Source organism: Anas acuta, chromosome 1 (assembly GCF_963932015.1).
Source record: "Anas acuta chromosome 1, bAnaAcu1.1, whole genome shotgun sequence".
Classification (NCBI taxonomy): domain Eukaryota; kingdom Metazoa; phylum Chordata; class Aves; order Anseriformes; family Anatidae; genus Anas; species Anas acuta.
The window spans coordinates 131,659,879-131,686,223 of NC_088979.1; the positions used below are offsets into that span (position 1 = coordinate 131,659,879).

The 26,345-nt window shown below is 39.2% G+C and overlaps 2 protein-coding genes across 2 annotated transcripts in view; both read right to left on the reverse strand.

Moving 5' to 3' along the window:
• Positions 1 to 18,304, reverse strand: part of EFCAB6 (EF-hand calcium binding domain 6) — a 55,880-nt gene extending 37,576 nt beyond the window's left edge. The window contains 5 exon segments of the mRNA XM_068692598.1: positions 4,096 to 4,179; positions 5,740 to 5,858; positions 6,918 to 7,021; positions 15,702 to 15,815; positions 18,217 to 18,304. Coding sequence (XP_068548699.1) covers positions 4,096 to 4,179; positions 5,740 to 5,858; positions 6,918 to 7,021; positions 15,702 to 15,815; positions 18,217 to 18,304 — 509 coding nt within the window.
• A 1,727-nt stretch (positions 18,305 to 20,031) lies between these two features.
• LOC137842692 (uncharacterized) lies at positions 20,032 to 22,927 on the reverse strand. The gene has a single exon (XM_068657013.1). The coding sequence runs from the start codon at positions 22,825 to 22,827 to the stop codon at positions 20,653 to 20,655; it is 2,175 nt and encodes a 724-aa protein (XP_068513114.1). The 5' UTR covers positions 22,828 to 22,927; the 3' UTR covers positions 20,032 to 20,652.
• Between the last annotated feature and the right edge of the window lie 3,418 nt (positions 22,928 to 26,345).

Consider the following 26,345-nt stretch of genomic DNA (forward strand, 5'->3'; position numbering starts at 1 on the left):
TGCCATATCTCATCTGCTCCATTTGGTCCTGAACTGAAAGGCTGACCCTTGGTTAGATTGCTTCACAGTGGTTTCAAAGCCACTACATGATTGCATTTCATTTGTCAGACAATGGCTCAGGCGTAAGAGTCACTTATGGCTTTCTGAGGCCTCATGTAAAATCTGAGGAGTTCAAAGGCCTGGATTCGACTTCTCTTGCTCTTCCTGTTTTAAGAGAGGAAAAATCAGACAGGAATCACTATGACAGCACTGCTCCCTCTGGCCAGGAATTGGGTGGGATGTATGGCAGACAAGAGAACATTCATCTGAACCAAAAGATGAGAATAGATAACAAGACTTAGTTTTGTAAACCATAAGTGGTTAAGATGTGAATCCATTTCCAGGTTAGCCACAGGTGCCAGAAATTTGAAAAGATTAAGAACAGAACTGGATTTTTTATGTATCTGAATCAAAGAGCCAGTATCTAACAAATAATTATAATGCAATTTTTGAAAAGGATATGGAAGTCCTGCCTGCAGGCTTACCCAAATTCTATAATAACCCAGGATTAGACAGCCATAGTGCAGGGGCAGAATATTCCACATCCATTGACTAGTAGGCTATTCCACCTCAACTAGAAATATCTGGCTCTTGTTACTACCAGGTAACTGAATCCAGTTATCCTTGGCCCAGTCTGACAATTTCTGTTCTCTTCGAAATTATAATAAAGAAGTCACTATACACTTTTATGTATGAATTTGTGTGTATAGTTGCCATATACATAGGTATATACATAGCTGCTTTACCTTAGGTTCTCAAAACTAAACAATTGTAAAAGATGTGAACCTGACACAATTTCACATCACTATTTTATTTTTACCCTGCATGTCTTCCCAGCTGAATTAATTACTCTCCACCTGCTTCAGGGTGAGGATGTGCTTCTTTGAATCTCACTGCACAATTTCTGCTTGTCTTACAGAATTTTCTCTACTTGCAGAATTGCTCTTTTATAGCTCTACAGGTAGGGAGGCCTTGCACTAAACAGGTTAGAAGTTGAAAGCTGCTGACCAAAAGAGCTCTTCATCCAAGTTTAAGACTACAGACAACCAGCTGGTACAACAAATGGAGCAGAAGAGCCCAATATGACACAGTTTGGGTCTAAGTTTTACAACAGACAGTTATAAATACAATAGAATCATAGAATATCCTGAGTTGGAAGGGACCCTTAAGGATCATCAAGTCCAACTCTTGACACCGCACAGGTCTACCCAAGTTCAGACCATGTGACTAAGTGCACAGTCCAATCTCTTCTTAAATTCAGTCAGGCTCGGTGCAGTGACCACTTCCCTGGGGAGCCTGTTCCAGTGTGCAACCACTCTCTCTGTGAAGAACCCCTTCCTGATGTCCAGCCTAAACTTCCCCTGCCTCAGCTTAACTCCGTTCCCGCGGGTCCTGTCGCTGGTGTTAATGGAGAAGAGGTCTCCTGCCTCTCGACACCCCCTTACAAGGAAGTTGTAGACTGCGATGAGGTCTCCCCTCAGCCTCCTCTTCTCCAGGCTGAACAGGCCCAGTGCCCTCAGCCGTTCCTCGTACGTCTTCCCCTCCAGGCCTTTCACCATCTTCATAGCCCTCCTCTGGACACTCTCCAACACTTTCATGTCCTTTTTATACTGTGGTGCCCAGAACTGCACACAGTACTCGAGGTGAGGCCGCACCAGCGCAGAGTAGAGCGGGACAATCACCTCCCTTGACCTACTAGCGATGCCGTGCTTGATGCACCCCAGGACACGGTTGGCCCTCCTGGCTGCCAGGGCACACTGCCGGCTCATATTCAACTTGTTGTCTACCACGACCCCCAGATCCCTCTCTTCTAGGCTGTTCTCCAGCGTCTCATCGCCCAGTCTGTACGTGCAGCCAGGGTTTCCCCGTCCCAGGTGCAGGACCCGGCACTTGCTCTTATTGAACTTCATGCAGTTGGCGATCGCCCAGCTCTCCAACCTATCCAGATCCCTCTGCAAGGCCTTTCCACCCTCATTCGAGTCCACAACTCCTCCAAGTTTGGTGTCATCAGCAAACTTGCTCAAAATGCCTTCTATTCCTACGTCCAGATCGTTTATAAAAATATTGAAAAGTACCGGCCCTAAAATGGAGCCTTGAGGGACCCCACTGGTGACCGCCCGCCAGCCTGACGCAGCCCCATTCACCATAACCCTTTGGGCCCTGCCCGTTAGCCAATTGCTCACCCATCGTATGATGTTTTTATTTAGCTGTATGCTGGACATTTTGTCCAGTAGGATCCTATATCAATAACAAGCAATGCCTATAGCACAGCAGCTGCCTAACCATCTCTGCTGTATATTATGTAAATATTTTACAGGTAGAATGCACATTGATACCTGTGTGCATCATAAATACCGTTTATGACACTGGGAACTGCAATGCAGGTAGGAGAGCTGTCATGCTAAAAAGAAAGGAGAGCTTTGTCCTTGATTCCTTCAGCCTATCTGGGACGCTGAAAAAACAGTATTAAAAAAAAAAAACAGTATTAAAAAAAAAAACAGTATTAAAAAAAAACTTCTTTGTTTATGAGTATATCGCCTTTACCAAAAATGTCATGGGGAATTATCATTATTATCAACAATAATTTATTAGCTCCCACAACATGTAGATCCTTTCCAAGCACAAACCAAATCTGTACTCTTGGAGGTTATGTTTTTACACGTGTTTTGTTCCTGAGGGTTTATAGTCCTAAATACAAAATACTTCAGAAGAAGAGTAAAAGCATGAGCAGAAACCACGATAAGCATCCAAATGGTGTCTGTCTACAACCTGGAAATATAAGGTTTTAACATCATTGTAGAGGATTATCCTGTTGCCTCATTTTGCTGGCAAGTGTGGGAATCCTATAGCAGCAGCAGGCTAATCACTGCTGACTCACTAGGGCAAGCATGGATCATTAGACTCCACTGTAAGTAGGATATCATTGTGTCATTTGTTTGTCAAATGCTCTTCTCAGGAGCAATGACCTATTAACTCTGAGTGTTGATTTTGTGTGAGGCAGAGACTCCTCTTGCTTAGAGATAAGATGTTTATTTCTCCTGTATGGAGCCAGGGTCTATCCTTGTCATGGTTGTCTTTTGTTGCTTCTATGCAGCCATTTACTGACAATTTAACTAGTTGCTAAAGGGCTGCGAAACCAACTGTGCTTGCTACTTGGCTCTCATCCAAGGGACAGGATAGATAAAGGACCAGAGTGTCCTGCACACACAATCTTTCCTGCTAAAAGAAAAGCACCTGTTGATGGTGATCCCTTAGGTCTAAGTCGATGTTGCCTGGAGCAGTCTGAGAAGAGACCTGTAGGGTGACAAATCTGCACTTGCTCTTTCCCTTCAACCTGATCTAACAGCAGTGTTCAGACTGTAACTACAAGCTGAAACTATACCAATAAACAGGCCAGGAAGTGCTCTGGACACAGAGGCACGTCTCTGCTTAGTGAAACTTCTCAGACACAAAAAGAGATCAGTTGCCTGCAAACTAGCTATTGGAAACAGCCCTTGGGGCATTCTTGTTCCCAAACTGTGCTGGGAGAGATCAGAGAGAATCGTAGTTGACATAGGCCAAAGTATGACAAGGATTGTTTTGGCGGGTTATCAGCAAAGATGATTGTGTCTGAGAATGTTTCTGGACACTCTGATTTGTCAGTATAGCTCCTGCCATGAATTCTGTAAAATAAGTAATATACATCCATGGAGAATATGTTAAAAAAAGTCTGATGATGCACACTGGGGTAGGCTTATCTCTAGCAAATCCAGGGAATAGCGCTATGTATAAGCCTGGTCCAGTACCCTCAGAAACTCCTTTTCAGAGACTATTTGGAAAATTACATTTGTATTATACACAGTATCAGTATCATCTTAACAAGCTAAACACAAACATAGGCAGTTACATGCTAAGCTCATAAGATCAACTTACATGATCTATTTTTTAATTTTTCTTACATGCAGATCTTTAGTGTGCTGTTGCTGCTGCTCTTCCAGCTTTGAATGCTTCTTTTATTAATTATTATAGTTTGCTTTTAAACATGTATAGATGTCCTCTGTGCTGTGTCTGCTGAGCCCTGTGTCGGCAGGTGCAAATTCTATCCCCAGTTTCTGTAAAAATTTTTGATGAGTAAGATATCCTTTTGCATCTGTATCATACCTAGAAAAAGAAATGCTATTTTTAAATAATCACGTGTTCCTCATAAAAAAGGCATTATAGATGATCTTAAGTGACTTAATAGCTCAAATCTCACTGACTTCCCTTCCTTGCAGAGGTGCCATACCACATGGAGAGTAAGTGACTTTATATGAAATTCAAAAGATAGGGCTTTGCTTTGTAATCACAGAATACACTATCCTGAGCACCAAATTGTCAGGAGTATTTTCCAGCTCTCAAAACTACTGCATTTCAGTGTCTGACTTGAGACATGGAGAACTGGACTCCTGAAAATTCATCCCCAAATATCTCAAACAGGTCATGCATATCTGAGATGTTCAGAACTGTAATCATCCTTCAGAAATATGGATTTAGCCTCATAAACACTCTTCATGTTGTCTTAGGTATAAACCTTTCCATAGTTTTTTTCCGCTGCAGTTTCTGCCCCTGCTAGTGCTCCAATGCATGGTAATGCCTAATTTAGCCTCAGCTTCACTGTAATTCCTTTATTCAAGTTACTGATATAAGTAAGAGATTTTAGCTATTGTATAAAAGGAGTGGCTGATGGGAGTGAAGTTGTGCAGCAGGTAACTACATGAAAAGGATACTCTTCAATGTGCCATGGCATCCATAAGGAATAGGAATGGAAAGTAAAATCTAATGGAGTAGAAAATAATTCAGAGATGAATCAGTACTAAGGAAAAAAACATATTTAATGCAGTTTGAAACCAAGAGCCAATACACTCAGGTTCTATACAGTAAGATGGAGTGACTTTTTTTTTTTTTAATAGATCTGTAATGAAGGCAGGTGTTTATATAATGTCACATACAGCTAATACCTATGCCATTTCAAACACAGTCTATAGAACAGCTACTCTTTGTTGAAGGCAGACAAGTATTTTTACCCACTTAACAACAAATTAGTTGTCTATAAAAACATTTAATGATATTATTTGTCATTTTTACACAGCATGAAGTTACCTTACTCTCTTTTGTTATGTATTTGGTATGTGGCATTTTTCTTTTGTTAAAATCACTTTTCTTTAGGTAGAAAATATTGTAAGCAAACTTAGTGCTCTGAGAATGAAAGGCTGGTAGCACTGACTTCAGACAGGTACAGACTGTATGGACCTCCTAGATGGAAATTTTCTGTGTATTTCCAAGCCAACCTGAGACACTTGGAACTGACTTTCATGCATCACAAACCAAGGCAAGCATTTTGTGTGTATAAAACAGAATTGATGAAAAGGAAGTTAATGTAGCTGGTGACCTAGTGCCATTGAAAGTGCCATTGAAAGAGCAAATAGACCAGTAATACTGAAATCGAGAGAAAATCCTGTCCTTGAATTCATGGGAAACTAATGTACCTAACTGTATTCTTAAGCTCAGTGTTAAAAGATGTAGCCTCCTGTAACACAGTGTCATGATCTAAGGTCACGATCATAACAAAATAAAAGATTTCTTGTGCAGCATAATCTATTGTCATTTGCTGCACTACCAAAGGCTTTGTAATTCTATAAAAGATACATTATTGAAAGAGCTAATTATTTAGAGTTGTCATACCTTGCCCAAAGCTTCTTAAAGTCTTCCGGAGTGACTGGAATGCCAAATCTGAACAAGACTTTTTTCAAGTCCCCTGGCTGTATAATGACATTTCCCTTACTGTCAAATTCCTGAAAATTCTGGAATGTAGAAGAAATCATCACTAACAAGAACCAACAAGTTCAACTGTATGTTTGATCTCTCTATAAGCTTAATGAATAATGGGAATTGAGAAAGAAATATAAAATAATAATGCAATAGCACGTCCGATTTTCTTTCCTTTTTCTTTTTTTTTTTTTTCCTTTTTTAATTTAAAATGTCTGCCACCACCAAATTGTTTTTTTACTATTTCCTACTTGATGGATGTGCAACTCTCACAAGCTTGAATCAGGATTGACATCATAGGTCAACCAGATTAAATCAAGGTGATGTAATCTCTAAATTTCTTATTGATGGCAGATACAAGGATATGAGCATAAGAATTATGCTTCCAGCTGTGGGTACACCCATTGCTGAGGTATGCCAGTGGAAGATGAAGGCATTGGAAAATGGTAGAGATGCAGATTTCTTTGCCAACTTCTTCTATACCTAATATGAATGAGATTTTGCCTTTTTTAAAAATCATTCATTTTACAATCTGAGACTACCAGTACAATTGTCCAATTTATGCAAACATTTCATGAAAAAAAATATATTAATTTGTCCTTGTGCTATTCTATTGTCCTTATATTGCAACTACGCAACAAATTTTAAAAAATGCTGAAAAAAAAATATAGGACAGTTTTGTGAGAGTTTTTTTGGATGGTGTAAATGCCCCAAATCAATGCTTCTGTGTGCAGGGCAACACTTGGAGTCAGCAAAGCAATAGGTACGTGTTTGTGTACAGCACGTAATCGAATGGGCCTCGGATGAATCCCGTAACTACTCTTATAACAGAAACATTAAATAAAACCAACAATAGTAAAACATGAAGTTAGTTTCAGAAATAACTGTAATAACATCTACTATATAATTAGCATTACAAAAATTGAGCATTATTCAAATTGTTTTTTTCTTAACTCACACAGTAAGTTTTTATCATTAATGAGCTGTTTTGCATGGGTCTTTTTGCATATTTATAGACTCTGAAGATCAACATTGAATAATGTTCTGAAATCTATTAGTGCTGCTTATATATTTAAAGAAAACATTCTTCTTACCCTTGCTAGGTCATGCCATCTGGTTCTTGCTTTGATAACAAGGTAGTAATGAGCCTGATCACAAGCTAGCTCTGCATCTGTTATTATTTTTTTTTTTTTTCTTCCTTCCCCCTCAGAAAATAAATAAATAAATAACAACTATGTTTTACTTTAATGGGATCTTTAATCTCTACAAGTTTCCTTTGCCTTTGTTGTTCTTTATGGTAGTTGTAGTTTTGTTTCATAGTTTCTAAGATACCCATTAAGAACTGTTACTTCACATCTGTGCAAACTTAATTCTTCAAATACTGCCTTATTTCTCTAGCTGCAGTTTAGTGCAGGTTAGAGCCCGTGTGGATCATCTGTACGCGTAGAAGGAGATGTTAATTACCTCTGAAAAAATTAAATCCAGGAGTGACTCCAGGAAGATTATCCTTGATTTACATCAATAACTTTGATGTAAAAAATGGTCTTTGTGAACCACGAAGGCATGGCTAGTAAGTTTAAGGAGTAAGACCCACACTTGCAAACAAATTCAATCACTACTACAAGTGTCTAACTTCTGGGACCTGGTGCAGTCCTGGCAGGCAGGGGTACCTCAGATCATGGGTACCTCAGATCAGCATCTGGCACAGCTGTCACACTGCACAGAAAGGTGACTAAATTCACACGCTGTGCAAGGACACATCTTACTGAGAATTGAGGGAATGTTATGTCTCACTGTTCTTCAAAACTGAACACCTTCCTCCACATAAGAAGATTCCTTCTTCTGGTGACCACTTCTCTTCAGCCTTTCAAAGCAGTTCCAATTACAAATCTGAGGAAAGCCTGTTCATTTCTCTTAACAGACTATGTTCTAGCACCAGTTTCTTCACTGTCTATTGCTTTATAAACAAATACTGCAGACACAAGGCTTCAGAGCCTGGTTCTGCTGCACTCAATATGCTCGCAAACAAGTGACAGAAGAATACCAAGTCTACAGAAGAGGCAAGATGCAGTAACCACATCTGGACTGCCTGCTGTGTTCTTGTACCACCTATAGCATGTGCAGAAACACAACCAGGTCCTGGAAAACTGCTACATTGTGAACTTAGGTCCTTCCGAGCTGCCAGAGCTCAGGGCTTCAGCCTTTGCTGAGGGTTCCATCTAGATTTAGACAAAAGATTGCCACAATAATCTATTTTAGGTGCCTGGAAACCTGTTGATTTTTTCCCCACTCCCACCACTTGAGAGAAGATTCCATAAATCTAAACTATTCACCAACAGAAATGGTCTAAAAACTTGGCTGGGAAACAGAAGAGTGTTCTGAAGGCTTTCGAACACCATATTTTCATTACTGACTTCTAAAACAGTAACTATTTGAAAAGCAAAAAACCTGGAGCTAAATCCAAACTGTTTCAACGCCTAGCTAAGTCCAAGCTGAAACAGAAATGACAGCGAAACATTAATTGGTCTCAGACTCCTACTGTTTGCAAAACCCAGTCACCACCAGTTTCCTTTCTTGGTTTAGACTGATGTCCTTGATTCACTCAGTTGTCCAATTCAGAAAAAAAGAAAAGCAAACCAAGCAGATAAATATTACTAACAGAACCAACAGTAATGCTGTAATAGACAAATAAAAAAACTGGGAAATAAGCCTATGTGTGTATATCACCATTGTCACAACAGAGATGAGATGCTGATCAGAAGGTTTTTCGGTCCTGCTGTACTACTGTACCTTGTCGTTATTTTTTATGAATTTCTCTCTATATGTATAGTTAAACAGTTTCACACTGAGTTTTTAGAATGATTTTTAGTACCTAAATGATATTCATTATTTCATAATTTCTGCATTATTTCAAACTTTAAAATCTCAGACATTTTAGGCAGCTTCACTTCACATAGTAAAGGGGGCTGCTGCAATACTCTCCTTATCCTCCACCCACTCTGCAGCACCTCAGCATTTCTCTGCACCTGATCTGGTCTACACCCAGTTCCCTAGTGGCATGAAGGTTTGGAGTGGAGGGCCTACAGCTGTTGACAATGAGATTAGTCTGAATGAGATTAGACAGAAATGATTTCTGATTCCCAAACCATGTCCCTATTTCTGCATGCTTGTGAGATACAGCCCAGTTGTCTAGCTCAGAGGTTAGCTCAGCTCTAAGACTCCAATATGGTTATCAGTATATATATTTAACATCATGTATTTAAACAGTCCCCAGGGGAATTCCACGATTTTAACTTAGAGGTCGATTTAACAACTGATATGTGTCCTATAATCATTGAGCACTTTATAAAGCTACCCAACTTCAGCTTGATAAGGAAATATTAAAATATATTTTCCTTCAATAGTACCTAATACCAATTTTCACACAGCATATTAATTTCTGTAAACACATCAGATTATTGTAGGTACAAGTCAACTTTTTATTTCTTACTTGTGAGATGGCACCAGCGAAGGGTGTACATCCTCAGTTTCCTTGGTCTGGAACAGCTGACAGAATTCGTGTTAATTTAACATGGTGGTCAGGTTCATTCCCAAGAAACTAAGTAGGCGCAAGAACTTCTCATCTCTAAGACCACACAGAAAGCTGTCAAAGAACTGCTGAAAGTCAGGCATGTTGATGATACCATCATGGTTACTGTCTGATTCATGGAAGGCAGAATAGGTGTCCTAACAAGAAATATTTAACTAAATATATTCAATATGTCAACTACATCATATTTTAAAACATAAAAAATACTGCTCTAGACTTGTTTTGGCAACAGACAATTATTTTAATGCAGTTTAAGAATACAAAACACCAATTATACTGCCTTACTTAACACTTCGGTTAGTCTGCAATAAAGTGTAGTCCTATTGCTTTCATTTTAAGCATGTACAGAACTGAGCAAAAGCAGTGAGCATCAAAAAGCCATGCCCCCAAAATTTACAAAGTAGCCTCCACTTTCCATCAGTACCATACTGAGGTGACTCATCTTTACCCATCATCTTGCACACCCTTAGAAAACCTGTTATGAAGAGAGACTTTATAGCAATTAATCTACTAGCTGAACACGTTCTCCCATTGAAATAGGCGTAAAATGCTCCAAAACTTTTCAAATGGTGCAGATCTACAGAAATCTGAAGTGATACCTGTCAATATGATCAACTTTTTTAGGGGTGTTTGAACAGAGGACCCCACAAGTCCCCCAGAGGACTGCTGATCTTTCCAGTTCTCCTAGGGAACAGGGACAGAATGAACTGAGCAAAAGGCTAATGACTGCAGCATCTCTCCTTTCGTAAAATGTGCTCTTTTGTATGCTGTGCATATCCATGGTAGGATTTCAAGGTGTACATTCTGATGGTAGTTACAGAAAATAATAAGCAAACACAGAAAAAAATGGAAAACAACTGTTGGTTAAAAACACCATGTTGCAAACTTTAGGGACTAAGAATCTCTTCTTTAAAGATCACTGTCATGAATGGACTGTTCCATGAATGAGTAGCATGGAATTATTCTCTTCTAATTGCAGAATCTTTAATAGCTATGCTCACAAATGGATGGAAAATGGAAAACGTAACTTGGATTTTATTTTCCTGGCAAAGTCTGCAGAGTAGACAATTGGGTGGAAAAAAGTTTTTGCCTTGAAAGCTGAATGTATTTGAAATGGAAATTTCTGACAACACAAAAGACATGAAATCTAATACAGTTTCAAGTCACTTTTCTGACAGCTCCTCCAAACCAACTTTTAGAACAAATGTTTGTATCACAAATAACCAGCTTCACTACCCAAAGCAACACATGTCTTGATGTATTCACCCCATAGACTTCCATCAGCTTATCATTAAGCTAAGACATTCTTCAGCAGTCATGTAGCAATATTTAACATTATTTACTCTTTGTTTTAGGCTGTTACATAATGTAGCTCCTGGCCCATTCAATCCAGCATCTGGAATAGAGAAATCAGAGTGACAAATTTTGAAAAGATGATATTAAACATATCTGATAAATAGCATTGTAGTATACAAAAAGTAAAACAAGAAACTCTTCTTTAGAGCCCAAACATGATGACTTACAGTAACTGTATACAATACTAGGGGTGTCCAGCCAATTTACAGTAACTGCCTCAGCTGCTACAGTTTTCCCAGTACAAGGTGAAGAAAGGTCATAGTGGATAATCTCAGTGGAAGAAAGCACAGATGAGACAAGGTCTTTTTGCTTTTCCTTTAGCCTTCTCTGGAAGAGTCTGGCTCTTTTGAGGAAGGAAGGTATCAGACTGGGGGAGGAGAAGAGGAATACCATAAAACCCATGATTTGTTGTTGTATGAGGGAACTCATCGTCTGCAGCTGCTACAGACAATGTCACAAAAATTAATTAGACTTGTCTTTGATTGTGTAGTACAACTACTGCATGCTAGATCATCTCCCCTGGAGCATTTCTATCACAGCTAACCCCTCCTCTGTTTTGAATCAATGTAAACTATTTCAGGAGACCTGACATCAAAACGATCCTTACTTTCCAGTTCAGACAGAGTATCTTATCTCAGACTATTTCGCTTGATGTTCATTTCCAGCAAGATTTAGTCCTGCACAAATGGCAGCTTCATATTTTCACAATTCTAATTTGTGCATTTTAATATTGCACAACCCAGCAGGATCAGGAATAGGAGACATCCAGCTTCCCAGCAGGGCACATGTGTACTTCCAGTCCTGAAGGGCTAAGGTATTTTTAGGCCACAGAAAAGCTACTTTGGTCACTGTTCCAGATCTTTCTGATTCCTTCTGCATATTGTACAGTGGTACTTCAGGAAACCATTTCACCATGGTTTTGGGGAAGAGATTAAATAACATATTTTGACATCTCTTGAGCATTTTATAATTTTTCTACAACATATTGACGCGTGGAAAAGACTCCACAACCATAGGGTTGTAAAGTAGGTATACTTTATTGTGGTGCACCGGGCGCACTGGGAATAGCTTCCCTCAAAAAGGTGCGCGCCTGCCTGGTCGTCTCTCACAACTTTATACACGAGTACTGTTACATATTACATGAGCTCTAATACATATTCATTAATTTCCCTGAAAAGGAGGACCTCTTCCAAGTACTCATTTCTATACTCCCCACCCTTAGCTCCTTCTGGTTGCACCTGTGCAGTGCAGCCTGGTGGTTGTGGGCAGGGGTCTTTCAGGATGAAGGCAATGAGGAAGAGGAGGTTAAACTTTTTATCTTTCTGGACTTTGACCTGCTGTTGGACAATATTTAGAAGTTTTTTGTTTTGTTGGCCTTTTTTCCTGCCAACAAGTTGTTCATCTTTCCCTAATGAGTTGTTCGTCCTCTCATCCATTGGCCTTGAGCGATATCTTCTTTTTTACATCTGTTTCTCATACAGTTCTCATCTACATCCCTATAATTAGGATGTTTTTAGGTTCTCATCCACATCCCCGATAATTAGGATATTTTACCATATATGTAGCTAAATACTAATTCGGATAAGTTTTAGCATCTTCCCCATCTCAATATGGGTCATACAGGGGATATACAGCAAAAGCATAAATGTTGCTGGACAAAAGGAGAAGATTTTCTGTGAATGAGCTCTTCGCTATGAAACCTCCACACTACATCCCAGTGTCCTGTCTCACATGGATATGCACAGTGTTCATTGGCATATTTGCTTTGTTGAAATGGTGTTTCTTTACACTATCTCTTTCCTTAAGTTTATAGAGAAAACAGTTCATCAAGAAAGACAGCAACTCCTAAAACCTAACCAGGTGAGCCATCCCTATGCAGCAAAATGGTTTACATAGCTGAAGCTACAACAAGATTACACTGCACAGCATGTAGCCTCCCAGAAACCTTTGGATGAGAAAGGAAAAAAAAAAAAAAAAGCAACCCCCATATGTCTTCCCATTGATTAAATATTGCCACCAGCTTGTAGGTATGTCTTCCTTCATATGTTTACCAAATTTCTAGTATGCTCTATTATAACTTGAAAGTAATTCACATCAGATTTTAAAACAGGAAAAACTTACAAAAAACGTATGCACTGACATTTCTGTACACCTTCCTCCACACTGAAAAGAAAAAATTTAAAATATTGGTCTGTCTTCAAGGAATGTTTCCTTTCTTTTTATATTATTTACATACTCCTCCACACACAAAAAAAAAAAAAAAAAAAAAAAAACACCTCTATAGCTACTTTGATGATACTTTGTCCTGGTTTCAGTTAGAACAGAATTAATTTTCTTCCTAGTAGCTGGTGGAATGCTGTGTTTTGGCTTAGGATGAGAAGAGTGCTGATAACACCCCAATGCTTTAATTGTTGCAGAGCAGTGCTTATACTAAGCCAAGGACATTTCAGCCTTTTGCTCTGTCCTGCCAATGAGCAGGCTGGGGGTGCAGTAAGAGCTGGGAGGGGACAGACCCAGGACAGGTGACCCAAACTAGCCAAAGGGGTATTCCATACCATCTGACGTCATGCTAAACAATATATAGGGGTGGCTAGCTGGGGGGAGGGGGCCGGACTGCTCGGGGTTAGGCTGGGCATCGGTCAGCGAGTGGTGAGCAATTGCATTGTGCATCACTTGTTTGTACATACTATTATTACTTTCATATTATCGCTATTGTATCATTATTATTATTATTGTTATTATTATTTTTGTTATTATTATTTTCCTGTCTTATTAAACTGTCTTTATCTCAACTCACGGGCTTCACTTTCCGTTTCTCTCCCCCGTCCCAGAGAGGGAGGGGGGAGGGTGAGCGAACGGCTGCGTGGTGTTTAGCTGCCGGCTGGGTTAAACCACGACAATCACTAAATTGTATTCATTGCATCATATTTTTCTTTCTCCCAATCTGATTCTGTAAACTGTACTCATCCATACAGACACATGCATTATCCCTCCTTTTTTTTCAGTTCCAGTCTGTATTGAATTCTAGTCAAAATTTCTACTCATTTTACCTTCCTACTAAAGCTTATCAGAAGAAAACTAGGACTCTTTACCAGCAATACAACTATAGACAAAGGGGTCAGACTTCTCCCTACCTTAATAAATTATACAAAAATAGAAGTTAGGGCTTCTTTTTCTTTCCCTTCTGACATTTGAGACTTACTTTATATCAAACACTTCCTCTTACAACCATGAGATAAAGTAACATCCTGAAAGAAAATCTGTGATTCTCAAAATTGATAAACAAAAGCTTTAAAAATAGGAGAAATACTGTTGATTCTTGACTTAAATCAAAAAGCTGGCACACTCACTTTCACCCAGACTAACCTGCTTCAAATGTCATTTATTATGCTACTGGATGAAAGCATGTTATATTGATGGACAGATGTTTAGCCAGCTGTAATCACAAACTTCTAAACTTCAAGGTCTGAATGAAACAAAGTCTGAATATTATGTCAGCCAGCCACAAGTCAGCTCTCCCCCTTGTCTTAGATCTAAAAAAGAAATAATGACAGCAGAAAATAATAGTAGCAGTGTGGAAAAAAGTAAAACCACACCTCTGACAAAAATAACAGAGGCATAATAATGCCACACAACCCTTTCAGTAAAGAAATTTCTCCTAATATCCAACCTAAACCTCCGCTGGTGCAACTTGAGGCCATTTCCCCTCATCTTATTGCTTGGTGCTTGGGAGAAGAGCCCAGTTCCCACCTTACTCAACCTCCTTTAAGGTAATTGTAAAGTACAGTAAGGTCTCCCCTGAGCCTTCTTTTGTCCAAGCTAAACAACCCCAGCTCCCTCAGCCACTTCTCATAAGACTTTTTTTCTAGACCTTTCATCAGCTTTGTTGTTCTTCTTTGGACACGATATAGAAGAAGATACATAGAAAAAGATATACAAAAAAAAAAAAAAAAAATACTGGCTTTACACTTCACCCAGGGTCCCATCCTAAGAAAATGAATTCAGATTCCATCATATTTGTTTTTAAGAGTCAGAAATCAAGACATTTACTCACAGTGCCTTAAAATCAGTGAAATTACTGATGGAGTAAAGCAAATAGCTGAGATGAAAAAATTATGAATATATTCCTCTGGCCTGCATTCCTCAGCAACAGCAAATCAATAATGGACACCACATCTTCATAATATGGGTGAACAATTCATCTATGTCTATAAAAACAGTAAACCTAGATCTCTCTCACTGGGATTCTTGCTACTCCAGTAAAACTATCAATTAATTTATAGATAACCACATTTCAGCAGTCTCTAGCAGAAAAGTCCCTTAACAGCTTTAACATTCAAAAGCACTACTTTAAATTAAAGCCATAAACCAAAAAGGAACCAGATCACACCACAGAGTTCCAGTTGTATATAGCACCACTAAAAAACTTATCATTAATGGCTTACTAACAGATCTTTCATTCCTGAAATGAATACTTTTTTTTTTTTTTTTTTTTTTTTTTTTTTTAATACAGAACAAAAAAAATGTTTCTGGACTCCACTACTACAAAATCATTTCTTGCAATTTAGGATATAACATAATCCCCAGACTGAATAAGAGTAAGAAATGATGTGGGTGACAATACACTCAAGGCAGAGAGACCGGTCAGTCACTCTGCGATCTTTTAGTCACTCTGTAATCTCCATCACACCTCTCTATGGACCTTTAGCCCACATCCCATATGTTCCAGTTTCCCTCCAGCCTTGGGTCAGCTACTCAGAAGTTTAACTGGATCAGAAGTGAAAGAACTACAGAGAGAAAGTTCATCTATGTGCTAGAAATCATACCACTGATCTCTTCCTAATTTCACAATAGTATTTTCTTGAAAAAGAAAAGTTCAGTATCTTCCACAAAAGGATTTTTTCATGCTGCATTGGTACTAAAGTTACTTTACCTTCCAATGTTGCAACAAAATCCAGATAACTCATCCCTCCATCTGGCACCCCTAGCTTTTCCATTAGTAGATTGAACTGACCATCATCCACTGGCATGCCATGATCTTCCAACACTTGTTACAAGAGAAATAGAATAATCTATATAATGGCCCATTTTGTTACTTAATATGCCACTTCAAATAGTAAAAGTCTGGATGTTTTATCCTATGGCTCAACTTGATATTACTCTGAAAACTGTTCTCTCTTCCTTATATTTGCAGTAAACCATTTAAATATAGATCTAATCTGCACAATTTAATTCTACACAGAAAGAGACAGAGCAAAATTAGACTGAGACTGGCATTTTAAGTAAAAGCACCAAGTGACAGACTAAGATTAAATTTTACCTGGAAAGTAAAAAGTGAGAAGAAATAAAGCTCACTCATTTAGCAGACTGGAAGAAATCTGTCATTTGTAGTTTGCTACTATCACTTTTCTCCACACACCTGCCAAAAGCATTTCCTGGACAAGAAATGCTGCAGAATGGTTTCAAATCCATGAACCTAGCTGCACAGTTGAACATAGCTGCAGCCAGTTGGAAGGTTAATAACACATCTTGGTTACTGCTCTTCAAATAAGATTTGGGGATCCATTTTAGGTAATCTAACTTGGCAAAATCTGATCTTTCTGTGTTCGTCCTATGTCCCCTTTTCTCTCTCTCTCTTTTTTTTTTTCTTTTTTTTTTTTTCCCATCCAGACCCTCTGCCTCTCTGTCTCCATCTAAGAGCCAGAGTGCTCCAATATGGCAGCAGTCTCCCATTGTAATGTTACCTGGTAGGTGATTGTAGAGGGGTTCCTGTTTTTCTTCTCTTTTTCCCACCTCCTGTTTCCCTGAAAAGTTGTAGTTGCAGCCCTTGCTGCTGCTGAGGGCTTCCTGCAAAACCTTTCATTTCTTTCAACTGCTTTGTAACTCCTGATTTAGGTGTTTTCCTTTATAACTATCCTGCACAGCTCTGTCCTGGTTCTCCAAGTGTTCCTACAGTGATTACTCCTATTATTATATTCTAGTTAATTGCACAGATTAAAAGGAAAAAAAATAAATCATTAAATGGCTGAACACATAAAGAGTGTTAAAAATAAGAATAATTAGCAAATTACCATTCCTTTCTATGGATGTAAAGCTTCTGGATAAGCAAGTACATTTTATTGTCAGTTGAATATGGATTTACCATTAGATCAAATACTTAAATAGTAGCGATAAGAAAATCTGGCCATACAAATCCAATCAAAGTTGAAGAGAATCAGTCACAATAGCAATGTTGGTGACTACAGCCTCAACTATTAACACTTTCATCTAGAGAGAAAAAAAAAAAAGGATAAAATTCTTCCAAAACTGCATGCAAGATTAAGCCATATTAAATTCTAAGACTAGGTCGTAGTCTTGTGCTGAATAGCTCACAAAATACATGTACATCGTTTCTAAGTCTTATTTAAAGGAAGATGATTGATGACAACCTCACAGCGAGGAGATACTGTAACCCTTCACAAAAGTGAACCCACATATATAATATAAATTGTGGACGTTACTCCAGGATACCTGAAAAAAACTTCAATTGCCATCTTCCTGATTTCCAACTACATTAATAATAATCCAAGTCCCAAGGTGCAAAGGCAAGGTGTATGCCTTCTTGCCCTGCTACTAGGAGAGTCAGGCCAGTGAAGCCAGAGGTGCTACATTACCCTTTGGTAAAGGAAATTAAGTTCTGCATCCCCCTTCGCTAACCCTCCTCATACCTTTGGTACTGCATAAACAAGCAGCTAAAAGGTGTCCTTATGCTGCTAGCTGTAAAGAAAAACACAGACAACTGGCAGGTTTGGTATAACCCTACAAAGGTTAACTGGTGATTTTATGTCTGTAGTTTTTAGTTATTTAGACATACAATCAGTTATCATTCTGATGAATGTGTGTATTCTGTCCCTTAGTGTCCCTTCTGTCCCTATTCCTCCCTTAGTGTTACTCTTACATCACATTATCCAAATAAACAGAGTTTATCTACTTCTAAATTAGGCAGACATATATTGCCTGTTTCTATGGTTTGGCCTGGAATAACAAATCCAAATGCAAGCAACCTTTTATGTTTATCACTATACTATTTACTGTTTGATTAACTTGTTCCACCCTGGAGGACAAGCAACACTGTCCATTGGCTACCTGGCTGCTCTAGATGAGTCTGTAGGCCAGAGTAGCACTTTTCAAACTTGACATAAATGTAGGCAGTGAGGTTGGCATACCTCCAAAGAACAGTAGACAATGTAGATCACTTAACTTCAGCGTTACCTAAAAATGTTTAACAAAATACCCAACCATATGCACTTGGGACAGGTTACGTTGCCTGAATATTGGTGCCCAGTGCCATTTGTGATAACGTGATGTATCAAAAACATTTACACGTGGCTTGCAGCTGTGATACGGGGAGTCCCACACTCTTCTGAAGCAGAATTTGAAGGCCAGGGTAGATTCCCCACAATGCTTACAGTGGTAGTAGACACCTATTTCTAGATATTCTTCTACAGAGATCAGGGGGTTTTGGTTGACAGCAAGTTGAGTATGAGCCAGCAGCATGCCCTGGAAGTCTAAAGGGCCAACTGTACCCTGGGGTGCATTAGGTATGGCATTGCTAGCCGGTCAAGGGAAGTATCAGTCTGCTCTGCTCTGGTGCAGCCTCACCCTGAGTACTGCATGCAGTTTGGGGCACCATGGTATAAGAAAGACAAAATTATTGCAGTGTCCAAACAATGGCCACAAAGATGATAAAGGGTCTAGAGGACAAGACATGAGAGGAGCATCTGAGGTCCCTTGGTTTGTTCAGCCCAGAACAGAGCAGACTGAGGGGGGGCCTCATAGTGGCCTGCAGCTCCCTCATGAGGGGAGCGGAGGTGCAGGTTCTGAGCTCTGCTCTCTGGGGACAGCGACAGGAACGAAGGGAATGACATGGAGCTGGGACTGGGGAGGGTCAGGCTGGGTGTTAGGAAAAGGTTCTTCACCAAGAGGGTGGTCGAGAACTGGGATAGGCTCCCCAGAGAAGTGGTGAAGGCACTGAGCCTGCCAGAATTCAAGAAATGCTTGCACAATGCTCTTAGACATAGGGTTTGGTTTTTGTGTGGTCCTGATTGGACCCAGGAGTTGGACTTGATGATCTTGTAAGTTCCTTCCAACTTGGGATATTCTATGATTCTTTATTGACCACTGAAACTCCACAAGTTGAAAAGCAGCTGTGCTCCTAAACAATTCAGGGCAGGGGTTGATGAACATCTTGGTAGAAATGTCAGGAAAGTTAAAGCAGTAGCAATGCAAAAACTTCCAGTTGAAATTCCACTTGGACAGTGATTAAAACCCCTTGGTTTTGTAACAGGTTCAGAGATTTTTAAAGATCACGAGTGATGGCGACTCAGTTTCAGTTTGCATTTCACCTGGAAATACACATGCCCAGACAGCTCCCAGAGACATAAGGTAGTCAGCCACTTTGGTTCTAACAAGAAATCCCTTTTAATCAGCCTTATTCACAGAGCTCTCATCCTCATTCAGTCCAGAGGAGGTTTATTTCACTCAGCATAACGGGCAGAACAGACCAAGACTATTGCAGGGAAACAGGCCTTTTTTTTTTTTTTTTGAATGATGAAAAGCAGCAGCAACAGCAGAGCAGAGATCCTGGACAATATACAATATTCCACCTAGCTGGGCTCTGCTGAGCTTGGAGGATTCAAGAACACCACAGTGCAGTATTGCATTTATGTGGCTGCACATAGATGATGATTTTTTACCCTTTGCATATTGCCAAAACTTCAGAAATGCATCATGACTAGTGTAATAAAAGAACAATGAAATCACAAAGATTAACTTTCAATGGCTTGTTATTAGACAAATATCTTAAATATGAGTTGTATGCAGACAGCCAATGGAGAAGATAAAGCAGCAGGCAGGATGAGTTTATTCTCCCTAAGAGTGACAAAATGCATGTTACTGCATTAGCTGCAGTCAACAAATAAGCCTCTCAGGTATCACATTGTAGTGTAACTGCAGCAACCAAAACCAGTATGTCCCAAAGGTATGTGCCACAGATATCAGATCAGATATCATATGGCAGGGATGAGCTGCACTTTAACACATCCTTAATAGGTGTATTGTTAACAAGAAAATTTTAAGAAAAAAATAAAAATGTTTTGTGTGTTTTGTCCTCCCTCTTTCCCTTCCCTTCATTTCAAAGCAATTTCACTTTCTGCACACCGTTGCAGAAAGATATCTACGTAAGGGTATGAAGACATGTGGTGATTTAAAGATCAAAGCCAAAATTTCTTTAAGTGGTATATTCTTTATTGCAGCGCTGGATGCACGGGGGATCCTTCCGCCTATCGTGCATGTTCGAAGTGACAAACTATCTCATATTTATACAGCAAAACAATGAATATTCAATTAGCACCTATACATATTCATTACCTAACCCCGCCCACCCTCGCTTCGTATGCTAATTAGCTTATCAGACCTTGCGCTTGCGCAAAGCCTTCCAAGAATTGTGGGCCGGGGTCTTCAGGATGTGGGCAGTGGTCGTTGGGAGGAAGGCCGTACGTCTTCCTCGTAATGCACTTTTCACCTTTGCTTAATCAGTTGTTTTCCAAGCTGTAAAAATGCTGAGTTGGCTTTCAATTTAACTGAGGGTCGGCCGATAACAGGAAGTCTCAGTTAACAAGACAAAACAATTGACTCAAGTTATCTCAAGTCTCAGCCTGACTAACGGTTAACAGATACTGGGATGTTTTCAAATAACAAGATGCTTAAACATAACAAAAGGTCTACAGATAACAAGATGTTGTTTACTTTGTCCTTGCTAACTTTTAACCACAAGCTTTATTCTATCCTAAAGTGAGTTTATACTATATCGTTCCCCCCTTTTCTGGAAAATCTAGTAAATTCTTTTACTTAATACGGAAATTTTCTTCCCAGTCTTTATGATATGTACCCCTCAATACCTTACCATGCACATTTGTCAAGGAGGCTAACATGGACATTCGTTGTAACAATTTCCAATTCCAAACAAGTAATACAAAAGACAATATTAAACTTATACCAACTAATATCAATAAAACAATAATTGGGTGACTCAGTGTGTTCAAAATCCCAGTTGCAGTTGGCGACCATCCAAAAAGTGTATCCCACCAGTTGTGACTTGTGTCTCGTTTCACTCTTTGCAAAACTCTGCTTATTTCCTTTGTATCATGATGGACAGTAATTAGAGTCTTCTCTCCATTTTCCTGAATACCTTTTAAAATTCTAATCAGGTCTTGGTGTTTAACTAGTTGCTTTACTAGTGTGAGGTTCATCCCAATAGGTGTAGGTAGTAACTTATGATACATTGTGTTGTTAGACTTGATCAGCTGGTGGGATACCACTGGTGCCAAATATAGAAAATCACACCCGACGATTCTAACAAAGTTACAAATACAAAAATTAGAATGATTTTTGCTATGGAGAGTTATATTCTCCTTGTCTATTTCTACAAAATCACAAGCAGTTCTTAAACACACGCACCCTTTACCAACATATACAAGCACAGTCTTTTGACTAGTATTTGGATGAATTTCAAAGTGGCAGATACCTTGCTCCGTGTAAAAACATACGTCCTGAGCATCAATTGTATTACTTTCACAAATAAATCCTTGTTGTTCCCGGGTAACACATGATTCTAGATTTACGGACTGCCATTTTCCATTCTCCATTCGTGCCCATGTTCTATGCTCTGAAGGATAAAGCACTGTCTTCTCATGGTTTAATCCTAGTGCAAGGATCGGGTGAATAACATAAACTGTAGCATTACGTATAGTAAGCACGAAGGCAGTAGCCATGTTAACAACGGGATCATAAGTAAAATTCACCAGGGTCCACCAAGACTGGAACTTCTCAAAATCATTGGCATTGTCCCAAACTGCCTTTCGGATTTCAGCTGGAAAAATGCCTTCACTTCCTTCCCTAATAATCAGGGCAGCCGTTGCCTGCAACCATAACTGTGCTTGCATACAACTAAGAGCTAAGGATACATTATCTTGAATCATACTAAGTGCATCTATTATTAGTTTGTGGTCTTGGTCTTCTGCATTTTCCCATTTCGGTAACACCTTTGAAACTTGCCATTGGCTAGTTCCCAATGCCAATAAGGATGATTGTAAGGGTTGTTTTAATTTTGTCAAATCACTTGTTGCTGTGGCTAGCTTATTCATTAATATTTCTGAATCAATTCCATTTAAAATTCCTAACCCTGTTCCTAGCATTCCAGTTAAGTCTCTTCGTGTCCTGCCCCTGAAGTGCACTTGCTTCTGTGACCATATTGTCCAGTCTTCAAATGATGTTCTTAAGAAAGGAGAACAGGCTGGTTGAACTGCCGAGATGTTGATTTGTATTAGCAACTCAACACGCTTGAGTGACCATTCTGGATTAAATAACAATTGCTGTTGGCCCGTGTTCCTTACTACATACGGGCCAGTTTCATAAATTTTGGGTTCCAGTTTGATTAGAGGTGGGGCGTGGGTTGTAGAGGGTCTCACTGTTGTAGGAAGTGCCGCATATATTGTAAAATTTAACATGAGGCCCTCACCATTATTGATTTTGGACTGTTGGCCATTATTATTATTCCAAAAACAGCTGATTTCTACATTCTCTGTTAGTATAAAATTATACCAGCAATCCAATTTACCTGGGCGAATACAACCCTCTTGTTGTCCATTTTTGGAAATCGGTTTAACCAGAATCCCCGTTGCTTTCTCGTCAGTCGTTCCATTAAACATTTGACACCCTATTTTAATTTCATCTCCTATGGTTCTTTGGTGTGTCCACCCTTCCCCTAATTTTCGCCATTCTGATGGTTTATATAAATAGTTAACATTTGTTCGCCAGATGACCATGACTGATAACCTTCCATTAAGATTCTTATCCTCTGTTGTTACGGCTTCAGTCCAAGGCCACCCACCATTCTCTATTATCACAGAGGCACCTTCTTGAATCACAATTACAACTATAAGCCATAAAAACAAAACAATTCTCTGAACAAATCTTCTGCCAACCATATTACCAAATACTCTCAACCTTAATGTCCTCATTTTGATCGACTAAGCTTTAGTTTCAGTTCGTCGTCACCTGGTGTTACTTTCCAAGGAGCTCCTGGAGCCTTCTTCACTTGGGAATAGTGGATCCAAGCGGCTTGTTCTCTAATCTTGATAGCAGTGTGAGTTGTCAGCAACACTTGATACGGTCCATTCCAATTTTCCTCTAGGGGTTGTCCTGAAAAAGTCTTTATATATACATAGTCCCCAGGCTTAAAGGGGTGGATTGGTTGATCCAACCCTCTAGCTCTGGTCCCTAACACAAATTTATGTACTTTATTTAATTGTTTTTTAAGTTCAGTTATATAAGTATATAAATATTCTGATCCCAGCTGCGTTAGATCCTCCCCACTAAATAGAAATTGATATGGCCTTCCATATAAAATTTAAAAGGGGCTCAAATTCTCTTTTACTCTAGGTTTAACTCTAATTCTGAGTAATGCTAAAGGGAGGGATTGAGGCCATGACAAATTAGCTTCTTGTCCGATTTTAGCTATTTGTTGTTTAATTAAATGGTTCATTTTTTCTACCTGTCCATTTGCCTGTGGTCTATAAGGGGTATGTAGTTGCCAATCTATCTTTAAGATCTTACTTATCTGTTGTACCACCTGTGCACAAAAATGTGAACCTCTATCAGAAGACATTGCTACTGGAATCCCGTAGCGTGGTATTATTTCATTTAACAAGACTTTAACCACTTCTCTTGCTTTGTTTGTTCGACAGGGAAAAGCTTCGGGCCACCCAGAAAACGTGTCAGTCAAAACCAGTAAATAACGAAACCCCCCTTTTCTAGGGAGTTCTGAAAAATCAATTTGCCACTGTTGTCCTGGATAATTTCCTTTACCAATTATTCCAAATTTTATTCTATTCTTAGTATTGGGGTTGTTACGTAAACAGATGCTACATTGTTGAGTTACTTGTTTTATTGTTGTGTATAAATTTCGTCCCACTAATGTCTGACTCATGCTCTTATGCAATGTGTCAGCTCCCCAATGTGTTTTATTACGTTCTGTGAGAACTATGGACCATGTCAAATTAGAGGGTATTATCACGCGGTTATCTTTTAAATATACCCATCCATCTGGTTTCCTTTTACCTTTCAAATCTTCAATTAATTTTAAGTCTTCTTTTGTATAATTTGGTTTTTGGTTCCTGTACATAGTTTGGATTTTACCGTCTGGTATCAAAGACAATGCCTTCACCTCAATTATTTCAGCTGCCCGTTTAGCCTCCTGATCTGCCAATCGATTTCCAATTTCAAAATCAGCATTCCCTTTTTGGTGTCCCCGACAATGCATGATAGCTACCTTTTCTGGTTGTTTTACTGCCTCTAACAACCTTAAAATTTCTTCAGCATGTTTTATCTGTTTTCCCTGGGCAGTCAACAATCCACGTTCTTTCCAAATTGCTCCATGAGCATGTACCACGCTGAATGCATATTTGGAGTCTGTCCAAATGTTTATTTTCCTTCCTGCTGCTAGTTCCAGTGCTCGTGTAAGAGCAATTATCTCTGCTTTCTGGGCGGATGTCCCAGGGGGTAATGGTTTAGACTCGATCACCTGTTGAGCAGTTGTAACAGCGTATCCTGCCTTACGTTGTCCTTGTTTTACAAAGCTGCTTCCATCAGTATACCAAGATTCATCAGCATCTTCTAAAGGTTCTTCCTTAAGATCGGGTCGACTAGAATACACAGTCTCCATTGTTTCCACACAATCATGAGTTATAGGTTCATCCAGAGTTCCGCTAAGGAAAGAAGCTGGATTTACGACGTTAGTGACCACAATTTCCACATCATCTTGTTCTACTAATATTGCTTGATATTTTAAAAATCTTTGTGGTGAAAGCCAATGATTCCCTTTTTGTTCCAAAACTGTTGAGACCGTATGGGAGACTAACACTGTCATTTTCTGTCCCATTGTAAACTTCCGAGCTTCTTGTATATTGATAACAACGGCTGCAACGGCTCGAAGGCATCCGGGCCATCCTTTACTTACTTCATCTAATTGTTTAGAGAAGTAAGCTACTGCTCGTTTATAGGGACCCAATCTTTGTGCTAGTACTCCCAAAGCTATCCCTTGTCTCTCATGAGAAAACAACCAAAAGGGTTTTGAGAGATCCGGTAATCTCAAAGCTGGAGCTTGCATCAATTCTCGTTTAAGTTGTTTAAAGGCATTTCGTGCTTCTCTAGTCCAGACTAACTTTGACTGATTACTCTTTATCAATTCATATAGAGGCTTTACCATTAGTCCATAATTATAAATCCAAAGGCGACACCAACCTGTCATTCCTAGAAAGGTTCGTAGTTCCTTTACCGTTTGAGGTTCTGGAGTCTGGCAAATGACTTCCTTACGTTCAGTTCCTAGTTCTCGCTGACCTCCCGAAATTCCAAATCCCAAGTAGGTCACGTGTTGTTGAACCAGCTGGACTTTCTGTTGAGAGACTCGATATCCATTTAAACCCAGAAAATTAAGGAGACTTATAGTCCATTGAATACAACTCTCTTTAGTCTCGGTAGCTATTAAGAGATCATCTACGTATTGTAACAAAGCCCCTTCAGTGTCCGGAGGTGTCCAAGTTTCAAGTTCCTTTGCTAATTGGTTTCCAAAAATAGTGGGGCTATTCTTGAATCCTTGTGGTAGCACTGTCCACGTTAACTGTGTCTTTCTGCCTGAGTCAGGGTTTTCCCATTCAAAGGCAAATAGGTTTTGGCTTTCAGTGGCTAAAGGTAGGCAGAAGAAGGCATCTTTTAAATCCAGTACGGTAAACCAGACTTGACTATTCCTTAATTTAGTCAGCAAAGTATAAGGGTTTGCCACTACTGGATGTATATCCACAGTGATCTTATTTATGGCCCTCAGATCCTGAACTAGCCTATATCTTTTTCCATCTGCCTTTTTAATAGGCAATATGGGTGTATTGTATTCTGATTCACATTCAATCAATAATCCATGCTGTATAAATCTATCAATTATCTCTTTAATTCCTTTCCTATCTTCTATCCTCAAAGGATATTGCTTAACCTTAACGGGTTTCTCTCCTGGCTTTAATTTAATAATTATTGGGGTCACATTTTTAGCTCTTCCAGGAACTTCAGTGGCCCAAACTCCTGGATATACTTGATTTATGATTTCTAAGGGTATTTCACTTTTAGGGTCTGTTTGTATTAGTGCCAAGCTTAACACATTTATTAGTTGTTCTTCTCCTATCCTTAATTCAATTTTCCCCTTTTCAAAGATAATTTCTGCTTCTAATTGTTCTAACAAATCTCGACCTAATAGAGATTTTGGAGATCCAGGCAGGTATAAAAATCTATGTATCCCCATTTGTTTTCCCAATTTATATTTCAATGGTTTTAAGAAAAAGGCTTTTTCTTGTTGGCCAGTGGCTCCTATCACAGTCACAAAGTCTTTATCTTCTGGTGTTAGTTTCTGGTTCAGCACTGAATAAGAAGCTCCCGTGTCTATTAAAAATTCCATCTCCTGTTCCAATTTCCCTAGCTTAAGTTTAACCAGTGG

Excerpts from the sequence above, each read along its gene's own strand:
- LOC137842692 (XM_068657013.1), bottom strand. The coding sequence starts at position 22,827 with ATGAGGACATTAAGGTTGAGAGTATTTGGTAATATGGTTGGCAGAAGA.